The sequence below is a fragment of the Lucilia sericata genome, unplaced genomic scaffold, assembly GCF_015586225.1.
Source record: "Lucilia sericata isolate MDLA Ls3-8-SP2 unplaced genomic scaffold, ASM1558622v1 Contig000197F_arrow, whole genome shotgun sequence".
Lineage (NCBI taxonomy): Eukaryota > Metazoa > Arthropoda > Insecta > Diptera > Calliphoridae > Lucilia > Lucilia sericata.
In genome coordinates, this window is record NW_023994225.1 from 49,912 (window position 1) to 61,322 (window position 11,411).

General features: G+C 30.4%; 1 protein-coding gene across 1 annotated transcript; it reads left to right on the forward strand.

Moving 5' to 3' along the window:
• The first annotated feature begins 6,161 nt into the window (after positions 1 to 6,161).
• Positions 6,162 to 9,074, forward strand: LOC119601895. The gene is made up of 6 exons (XM_037953132.1): positions 6,162 to 6,193; positions 8,070 to 8,165; positions 8,218 to 8,283; positions 8,350 to 8,522; positions 8,590 to 8,743; positions 8,813 to 9,074. The coding sequence occupies exons 2-6, from the start codon at positions 8,078 to 8,080 to the stop codon at positions 8,992 to 8,994; spliced, it is 663 nt and encodes a 220-aa protein (XP_037809060.1). The 5' UTR covers positions 6,162 to 6,193; positions 8,070 to 8,077; the 3' UTR covers positions 8,995 to 9,074.
• Positions 9,075 to 11,411: the final 2,337 nt, after the last annotated feature.

Below are 11,411 nucleotides of genomic sequence, written 5' to 3' on the forward strand. Positions count from 1 at the left end.
GTGGCGAATTTCAAATGCCCTTTTTTGACAAAAAATATGGAGGCTAGATTTTTATTAAAATATTATATTATTTATTATTTAAAGCCTAAATGTATGCTTTCTTAACAGTTGTTTATTGAAATTTAAACTTTTTTGCCTAAAAGTAGGCTTCTTTTTAATTTGTTTTATATAAACCTTAAAAATTATAAACCTTTAAAAGTTGTTTAACATTTTTAATATATTTTTTTTTTTCAAAACTGAAATTTTTTCCCAACTCTTCCTTATGACAACCTGCATTATAATGTTTCACATACTTTTGCCTAAAAGTATGCTCTTTTAATCGTATTATGAACATTTTAACACATGACAGTGTTTTCATTTTTTTACTCCACTTGTTTTCATGTCTTTTTTTTTGCTCTAAAGTTTCACACACATTTATTTCAAATTTCTACCACTCATTTACACCCACATAAACACACGCAGACAATTACAATATCCTAAGGCACTCTAAAATTTTATGGCAAATGTATATGTAATTTTTTTTATTTTATATATAAATATGTATGTATATTTTTTTTATAATTTTTTGTTGTTGTTGTTGTCTGTATACAAAAACTCGTTTAGATTCTAAACGATTTACGCCATAATGTGTTATTAAATCAAAATTAGCAAAAATTTTATTAAGCTTATACCCAAAAGTATACTACACTTTTATAGGAATACGCACACACACGGAGATGAACAGTAAAGCAACACATTTACTTGCTTATACGGGAATATTCATATTGAGACTTTTAAATAAAATAACAGTTAAATCTTTTTGATTTCAATGTATTTGTAGGATAATCATCTATGTGTATGTAATAATATGGCAAGTAGGTCCATATACAAACATTTCATATATGCAGCTTTTGTATTAGGGTGTTTAAACTCTTAAGATTCTGGATTTAGAGAGAGAGAGAGAGAGAGAGTGATCTCCTGTAGATTGCTGTTTCTCACATTATAGGTTATAACTAACTCTATATGGACTGGTGTCCTATTTACCAAATTAAAGACTGTATAGCTAAGAGAGCAGCTGCCTATGTCGTAAATCCTAGAAGAATTGATAGGACCAAATTTACCAACCTCCTTGAAGTTATATCGTTGGATAGATTGGACGACCTGTGATATTTAGACGGTTCAGTGTGCATTCTATATTGGACTCCAGGATGTGTTTTTTATGTCTCGTGTATGGACTTGCTATTCCCTAAGAAATTCCAACAATCTTCGGCTAAAGAAGGAAGAAGCTTTAAACTTTTCAAAAGAGAAACCAAAAAAATAAAAATAAGTACTGACGATTTAGAAAATATAATGGAGAACTAATGTCTTTCAAAGTTATGTGCTAAAGTCCATAAAGAAGTTCCCAAATACCGAAACTTCTTATAGACTTTGTAGGCTTTCGATGAAAATGAAAATTCTTCTTAGGACTTGCGACACCCCAGATCTAAATAAAAGAATTAATAACATCCACCCGCTTAGTTTTTTAAATCACATGGTTTGGATGACATATTTCCAGCTTTATTGCAATGATCATTGTCAGTCATCATGCCATAGCTTTTTACAATATTCCAATGTAGATATTTAAGGGTCTAGTCGTCGACTGGGAATAATGATCAGTTTAGCTATGAGAACAATACAAGTTGTGATTTGTGTCCCTAGAAGGAGTCGTATTCCCTTCAAGATTCTGTAACCGAGGTATCAAACTGATTGCATTTGTTAATGAAGTTGTCAGTAGAGAGCTTTGAGACATGATCGCTTCGATCAATACATTCATTCATCTAACTACTATAAAAATAGGGTGTCTCCAAGAATCTAAGTACATACATATGTATATAGATTAGTTGATTGTGATTAGTGATCCTAGGAGGAGCTATATTCCCTTTCTTAGAGTACCTTGTTATATATCAAATAATTTCAAGGTTCACTAACAACGGTTCGAAAGTAATCACATGATTGTGTTGGTTTTTCAAAAGAAGATCAAGAACAACAAAACAACTTTGCGCTGAGCTTGTTCTCCACAAGATTACTTAATACTTGCATCGTTTTCCAGTGTTTTCTAGAAATATGGATCATGTATATTTACTTTTACTTCCATAAGTTCGAAATGTCTTCTCAATTGTATTTACTCTCGCTCCCAAAACAAACGTTTCTTGGTAAATTAATTTTGTTCCTTGGACGAAACTGATTCAAAAATGGTATTACTACGAGTAGCAAATAGAAACAGAACCGGAACTATTACTAAGTACTTCCAAAACAACTATTTTTTGACTCTGACTTACAGAAGAACTTTGACATTCTTGGCCCTTGACAGGAACCCCTTAAAACTTCTTATAAGCAACGATGTTACAATTGGACGATTTTTAAGTAATGATTAATAATCAAGTTATTACATTGAAAAAGAACTATCGGCACTATACCTTTTATGTGATTTATGCGCTTTACATGAACGTTGATTAAAATATGTTGGTCTAAATCTCTTTCACATGATTCCAACCTATTTAAAGATGTTTCGAATACAAATCTTATGAAATCGCCTAAATAAGGATCTTACTAAATATAAAACTCCCCATGAGAACTAACTTTCACTTCCGTTCGTTCCGTTTAATATTTCTTTCGTTCGTTCGTTCCGTCTAATATTTCTTTCTCTGATTGGTTCTATAATGGATTTAAGGGTTTACAAGATCGTCTAAATAAGGGAGGGATCATGCGAGTGATATCACTAACTTTCAAACGTTGAATGAAAATTAGTTTTCATTCTAGTTCGTTCCCCCTAATAATTCTTATTTGTTTGCGTTCTGCGAATCCGTTTAATACTTTTTAAGTTGGTTCTGTAATGAATCAAAGGGTTAACAAAATCACCTTAATAAGTGAGGGATCATTTGAATGGTCTCACTAAATTTTGAAACGTTCCATGTAAACTAACATTCAATCTCGTTAGTTCCGTTCTTGTTTAGTTCTTTAATACCAAGAGAGATTGTCTCTTTTTCTTTGACTCTGACTTACAGAAGAACTTTGACATTCTTCATCCTTGATAGGAACCTCTTAAAACTTCTTATAAGCAACGATGTGTCTTAAGACAACGTTACAATTGAATGATTTTGAAGTAATGATTAATAATCAAGTTATTAAATTGAAGAAGAACTGTCATTACTATAATTTCTATGTGATTTCTGAGCTTTACATGAACGTCGATTAAAATATGTTGGTCTAAATCTCTTTCTCATGATTCCAACCTATTTAAAGATGTTTCCAAAACAAATCTTATTAAATCGCCTAAATAATGGTCCCATGAGAACTAACTTTCACTCCCGTTCGTTCCGTCTAATATTTCTTATATTTTCGCATTCTGCGAATCCGTTTAACACTTTTAAAGTTGGTTCTGATTGGTTCTTTAATGGATCAAAGGATTTACAAAATCCCCTTAAAAAGTGAGGGATCATTTGAATGGTCTTAATAAGTTTTTAAACGTCCCATGTAAACTCGTTAATCAATTTTCTTAGAAGTTCTGATTGGTTCTATTATGGATTTAAGGGTTTACAAGATCGTCTATATAAGGGAGAGATCATGCGAGTGATATCAGTAACTTTCAAACGTTCGATGAAAATAAGTTTTCACTCTTGTTCGTTCCCCTTAATATTTCTTATTTGTTTGCGTTCTGCGAATACGTTTAACACTTTTAAAGTTGGTTCTGGTTGATTCTATAATGAATCAAAGGGTTAACAAAATCGCCTTAATAAGTGAGGAATCATTTGAATGGTCTCATTAAATTTTGAAACGTTCCATGTAAACTAACATTCAATCTCGTTAGTTTCGTTCTTGTTTAGCCCTTTAATACCAAGAGAGATTGTCTCAAAATTATAAATTCCCTAAAGAAAGAAATCCTCTCTCCCCTAATGCATATACAATAAGTCTGTTTATATACTCAAATAAGCAAATATTTATATATGTAAAGGAGTGAGTGTCATCAACAGTGGTTTGAGTTTAAAAATTTTGTTAATTTTTAAAAAGAAAATGTTTCTATTTAATGAAATTTCTATGAAATAAGCTAAAGAAAATTAAATATTCAAAAGAGTATAAAGCTTTAAATAACAAATATCAGCTAAGCTAAACTAGTTACACAATCCGCTTTATACTAGAATACTTCATATTTTAATATTCCTGAGCGCAGCTGTATGAAATGTTAAAAAATTTTTCCTTTAATAAGGAAAACATATAAATGTGGTTACATATAAATTGTTAATGACAAATAGTTGTTAGGGAAATTTGTTTTAACCTTAGAAGTCTTCTATATAGCTAAAGTTTTTGGTAGGGGTTAAGGCAAATGTCAAGAGCTTTTTTAATTAGTAAAAAGGAATAAAGGGGTTTTCTCTGATTTCCTTACCTCCATGAAGTCGATGCTCACTTACATAAGTTTGTTAAAATTACCCATAACTGAACTTTTTTAAATTTTAATCATCAGACTTATCAAACTACTGTTTAATGCGTTTTAAAATCTCTCCTTGTATTTATTTGTTTAACAGTGTGTGTATGTGTGCGTATTTGTATTTGTTCATTTTACAAGTTTTATGAGTTGTCAACACTGCCACGTTACAGGAAATTGTGTTATTACAGTTATTATGAAAATGTTTTTTAATAAAAAAAAAATAATAATAACACATTCTAACTACTGATATATGCATATGTAAGTGTGTACTTACATTAACAAGTATATATGAATATGTGTATTAAAATTAGTTTTTTGCTATAAAATTACCCAGCAGTTCTGGGTGCTACAGATTACTAAGCCCATAAATACAGTAGCATAATTGAAAGTAATAAAGTGACAAACAATTGGTGAAAATAACTTCTTAGGGAAAGTCCTTTAGTACGGTTGGGTTAGTATATTTGAGTATGCGTTTGTATATAACAGTTTTATTATGCATTAGAAGTGTTGTTTAATTTTGTTTCCTTATTTGTTTTTTTTTGTGAAAATTTACAAATTTAAACATAAACATTTTCCCTTGGTGTGTTTTAAGGTAAACACATGTTTGTTATAAAGATGGGAAATTTGGCGAAGTAGGAAACAAATTGCTAAAAACTTAAGCCTTTGTCTTAACAAGCGAATACACTTAGAAGGGATCTTCATGAAGTTAACAAAGCTCCCTATTTTCAAGTATACCCAGCAAAAAAAGAATGAAGTTGTTCAAGAAGAAGGGGTATTTTCATGATTGCTTTCGAACTTATTCATTTTAACCCATGTTATTTTTATTCTTAAATCCGAATAAAATTGCCATAAGTGAATGCATGAATAATTCCTTCAAATGATGTTATTTAATTCCAATGTAGAAATTGCAATACTTCACTATAAATTGTTAACCTTTTAGAATTTATATATACTTAATTCTCTAATAAATTCTAATAGGTTTTAAAAATTTCATTGAATTTATAAAAAATTTACATTTTGATTTGTGTACATACTTACATATGTACAAATGTTTTTGATAATAATAAACAATTGTTTATTAATAATAATAATAAACAAAAATTAGAACAGTATTGACAATATTGCGGATTTTAATACTCGTTTACGTAGTAGCTTTTTTAATACTATAAAGGACTTTAAAACTGACTTACAATATAATATTAATGTTTTATTTGTTTATTATATTTAGTTTTTTTTTTATCAATGTCATGTCAAAAAGTTAAATTCAATGTTTAAAATTATTATTTTTTATTTTTTAAAATAAATGTATTTATAGTATATTGATTTTATAGCTTTTCAAAATTTTAAGTTGGTAACATTAACCAATGTTCCAAATTGTCAGTGTTGTAACTTTTTTGGGTAACCATATTTGAAAGAAAATTTTAATGCCAATAAAATACATCTTATTCTATAAAAAAGTGATAAAGACGTATTAAAAGTAGTTTGATAACATATAATTTAAAAAATATATTGTTTTTATTTGAAACTAATGTTAAATTTTACATTTAATTATTAAATTTGTTGAACATTATGACTACTCACTTTTAGTTATTTGTGGGTATCAGATGTAACTAAAACAACATCACTAATTTTATAATTATTACAATTTGTTTTCGCGTTCAAGAAAAAAGTGCAAAAGTTGTTAAATAAATACATAAAGCTTGAAGATTTTTTATAAAAAACTAAATACTAAAAATAAAAGTGATACAAAAGGTAAGTCAACATGAGCAGCAAACGAACATTTAAAAGAAAAGTTAAAAATGTAAAAGTTAGAATTGATTCTATGTTATCAAACATTTCGTCAACGTCAACATGTAATGAAGAAGTTGCCTCTTCTCATTGTGAAGTGGTGGAAGAGAATCAAGAGGACCAATGTTTTAACCATGATTTGCCACAATCTCTACGACAAAAATTGCAAAATTGGTTTGTAGAGTACAGCCCATCTGTACAATGCTGCAATAGTTTACTTAAAATTTTAAAGAGCGAAAACTTGGACGTGCCGACAAGTGTTGGAGGTCTCATGCATAAAAATGAGAAATGCATAACAAGAACTGTAGCACCGGGGGAATATGTGCATATTGGGTTGGAGAAGCAACTCCAGAAAGCAAAAGACATTCTTTTCCAACATAGTGGTATTCTACAATTGGATATAGGCATTGATGGGCTGCCACTCTATAAAAGTTCTGCTGTGGGATTGTGGCCAATCTTGGGAAAAATTGTAAACGAACCATTACTAGATGTATTCATAATAGGAACGTATGTAGGAAAAAGTAAACCTGTAGAGGTTGATAATTTTATGCATGACTTCGTAGAGGAAATGAAATCCAAATCAATGATTTTTGAGATTGGAGAAAAAAGTTTTAGTGTGAATATACGGGCATTTATTTGCAATGCACCGGCGCGATCGTTTTTATGTCAAACAAAAGGACATAATGCCTTAAATGGATGCCACCGGTGCCAGCAAATAGGATCCCGTATAGGACATAGAACGGTTTTCTCCACCTCTGTTGGTCCAAAAAGAACAGATTTGGATTTTAAAAATCGGATAGATGAGTCGTATCATAAAGGCTTGAGCTTAGTAGGAGAATCAAAGCTTGAGTCTCTTGGGATAAAAATGATTAAACAGTTCCCCCTCGATTGTATGCACCTTATTGACCTAGGGATTACAAAAAAAGTGTTAGTCTTATTAATATGTAATAAATCTAACCAAAAAATTTCATCTCTATGTAGATTTCATATGTCCAGTGTTTTGGTTTCATTTGTACCCTATATAACAATGGAGTTTGCTAGGAAACCCAGAACACTTGATGAAATTAATAGGTGGAAGTCTGTAGAGTTTCGGCAAGTTGTCCTGTACACAGGTATGGTTTTATTAAAAGATTTCGTAAACGAAGAATTTTACAAGCATTTTTGTCAATTAGTTGTTGGTTACCGATTGTTTCTAGATTGTAAAACTTACAATGAAGACGTTTCACCCAGTACTGCAGAGCAAATGTTCTCTAAATTTGTTGAAGATTTTCCCAAATTTTATGGAATTGAGAATCTTTCACATAATGTTCATAGCCTTCTTCATGTAGCAGATTGCTATAAAGAATTTGGTAACCTAATGGGCTACTCTGCATATCAATTTGAAAATTATTTAAAAAAAATTAAGCAAAGTATTAAAATGCCATAACACATCCCCCAACAAATATATAACAATTTTAATGATAAAAAGATCATTTTGCCAGATCAAAATAATGATCCTATTATTAAAAATGGAATAATAAAATCCATTTTTGCAAATGGATATATATTCAAAACAAAATCACCAGATAATCTTTGCTGCATAACAAATAAAATATTTGTGTCCATAACATTTATTCAAAATGATTTTATTAAAGGAAAACAATTTTTAAACTTAGAGAACTTTTTTCAGAACTTTTACCCTGTACAGTCATTAGATATTGGAATAGCATATAGCAGAAAACTGGAAATTAGTGAAATCGAAGAAACTTTTAATATAAAAGATATTTCAAAAGTTATGTTGCTACCTTATAATGGGGGTGGTGTTCTAATCCCACTATTAAATTAAATTTCATATTTTCAGAATTCAAAATGAACAAGCTGAATAAAAAGACGTGCGACTCCCAAGAGCTAATGAAGTTGATACAAGTCATTCATAATAAAATTGATGTTTTGTCTGGTATACACTGTTTTATTTTATTTTTTTTATTATAAAAAAAAATTTTTTCCAGAAAACATTAACAAAATTAATAATGAAATTATTAGCAACAAAACAACAATACAAAATGAATTAAAAGGTATATTATTTATTATTTATAACTCACATTTTTCATCTTTTAAATAAAATTATTATTTAAAATTAGATATTAAGAACCAAAACACAATAATATTAGACGTTTTGGCAGAAAATACCGCTGCGATGAAGAGTTGCATAAAGAATAACATCCCAAAATATACAAAAACTTTTCCGATTTCTTCTGTAGATGAGTTTCAGAAGGTAGAAGAAACTCTCAACGAAGAAAACGAAAAGGAATATGTAAGTTAAGATATCAACATTTAAAATTGTTTGTTTATTACATAAATTTCTTTATAATTTCATATAGATCGCATCAATTAGAGCAATTTGTGGCCAACGTGGCATTAAAAAAGGATTGAGAGATATCATAAAGCCCGAAGTTTTGGATTTATATAATTTAGATGGAACTCACAACAAATTGCGTCTCTTAAATTTTCGAAAATTTATGCATGTTTTATTTGGTAGGTATTTACTTTCTTAATTATAGTATTTAATACATATTTTTAATGATGATTATTTTTAAATTACAGCTGGTACCTATTGTGAAGGCAATACCGATAAAACATTCAAATCGGACATTAGAGATGCTTTAAAAATAGCAAAAAATCGCTATTGCAAGGAAAAAAAGAAATCTGCTGCATCCAAAGAAAATACAACTTCAACAGAAGACGATTTCTTTGAAAAACACTATAATTTATTAATAAATTCATAAGAAATACAAAATTACCTAAATTTACTTTGAATTATTTTTTGTTAATTGCCTTTTTTGTTCTCAAACATATTGAATTGCTGTAATATTTTTAATTTTAAAGACTGAATTAATTATAATTTTGTTAATTTAATTTTAATCAAACATTAAAACTATTTGGATAAATGTTTTTATACATGTACCTTCTTTATATACATAATATATATACATTATCAGTAATAAATACATTTTTTTAAATAATTAACAATAAAACCACAAAAATGCGCATTTTTATATTAGTATATACATGTATATTTGGAATTAGTTAAAAATGCATTCAAAAATCCATATTTAAATAAATGCAGTGAACCAATGAAAATTCCTATTCAAATCATAGGATCTTCATTTGTTTAAATACCAACTTTTGAATGTATATAAAACATGAATGAAAATACTCGGAATAATCAATGAACTTTCATTGGTTGTAAGAACTCATTTAAATGACAAACTATTTTTCTAAATACAAACCCATGCACGCCAATGACACGCTAATGTTAAAATCATGCATGTTTCCCCTAAATATGAACTAGTTCATTATCAGTTCAACCCATGCATTTACTACTTTTTTTGCACGTCTTTTTTTGCTGGGTACTGTCAAAGCTAAAACATACCTTTCTCAAAGGAGTCTCCTTGTAGAATACTACGAGTAAGGGAGAACGAGTATTAATATTAAATCTACATCGAAGGTAAGGGTGTCTAAAAGGAGCCTAAAACCATGCAGAAAAAGCAGCTTGATGCTGAAATGGTAAGTGTCGCCATCTTATGACAAAGTAGCCCAGAGAAGACACAAGATCGATCCTTGCCATTCAGTTTATGACCCAAAAGATGTCGAAGAACTTTGCGTGAATACCTGCCTCGGCCTTCGAGATACTTCAAAAATAAGTCTTCCCATTACAAGCACTTTGCTAAGTAATGGAGATATCTAATCGTTAACCAACTTCCGATATCCTTCACAAGCATCTATTCCCATTACAGCCACACGTATAGATTGGCCTCTGTTGATTCGACAATAAAAATAGGATCTAGACGTAAACGGTAGATCATATTATGAATCAAACAAATAACCCGAAGACAAGTTCTGGTATGAACATACCTAAGATCACTAATATACTTCTTATATAACCGACAGATTCCAGAGGAAGCATGGGACACATTCATAAGAGAATACAGGTGTGACATTCCCAACATTTTGTCCCACGGACACTCGTCTGTCGTTTATATGTTGTCTTTTCGGTAACAGCAAAATATTAACTTAACAGTGTATCAGTCGTCAAACCAACTTTATCTGCCACCGATTTGGGTCTGATCACAGCCACCATGTATATCCCGAAGAAACCTCTCCAATAACCGGCAGAAGACAAGATCCGAAAATCTAAACATAGGGCTACCGGTATCAGATAAGACAGGTTCGATTGCGAGTCAAATGATTCCAAGGAATAGCCAAGGTGTCAAATTACACCACCAGTTTATAACAGTAAGCTAGAAGATCTAGTAAACAATAGAAATCGCTAACAGAAGGTTCAGCGAGGTGTAATGATAATAAATTTGGCATCACTCCAATGTGCTTAGACCCTGAAGAACTTTGTAAAAAGAATCTCTCCTGCTTAGGACGCCTTTAATTTAAGTCAGATTCCCTCGAAGTCATACATGCATAAAACAATGGGACAGTTAATTGAGGAAAAGTTCTAGGTAAAAATGCTAAAATAGTAGGTGGGTTTTCACAGGAAAAAAGAGTTCACATTGAAAACCCAGAAATCGAAAACAGATTGGATTGAATATTGCCCCCCAATAGAGGTTAACATATTTTCTCACAGCCAGTAGGCAATTAGGGCTATATAAGCTGATAAGTTTAAATCTAAGACCAAATTGAACTGTTAATAAGGTCATAATCGAATGCTCTTCCTGCGGTAAATCCTGCATCATATAAGTACTAGACCACTCAGGAATGATCTGCAATAAAAGAACAATTAAACTTTCTTTACAGATATGGGAGCTTGAGGAAGTGAATATTAAAAATGCATAACCGTACGACGCACTGAGGTCTGAATTAAAAATAAACGTGTGAATCCCATAAGACTACTTTGAATTATGTAATAGCGGGTAAATCCAATGGGTGGAGAAGCTTACTTAGAATGAATAATTCCCATTATATTAATGTATTCGGAATTGTGAGAGTTTGTACATAAAGGAGAATGGTTTACCTCGCCCATTTCTTTGAGTAATTGGTTCCTACGGTTCCCGTGAGAATCAGAAGATATTTGTAATAAAACCGATCATATTTACTAGTGACGCACCTCTCTGAGACAATCCAGATCAGGGAAAAGAGCTCTACCAAGATAGAGTAGTATCTTGTAAGGCTGGACATTCACATAGAAAGTGTT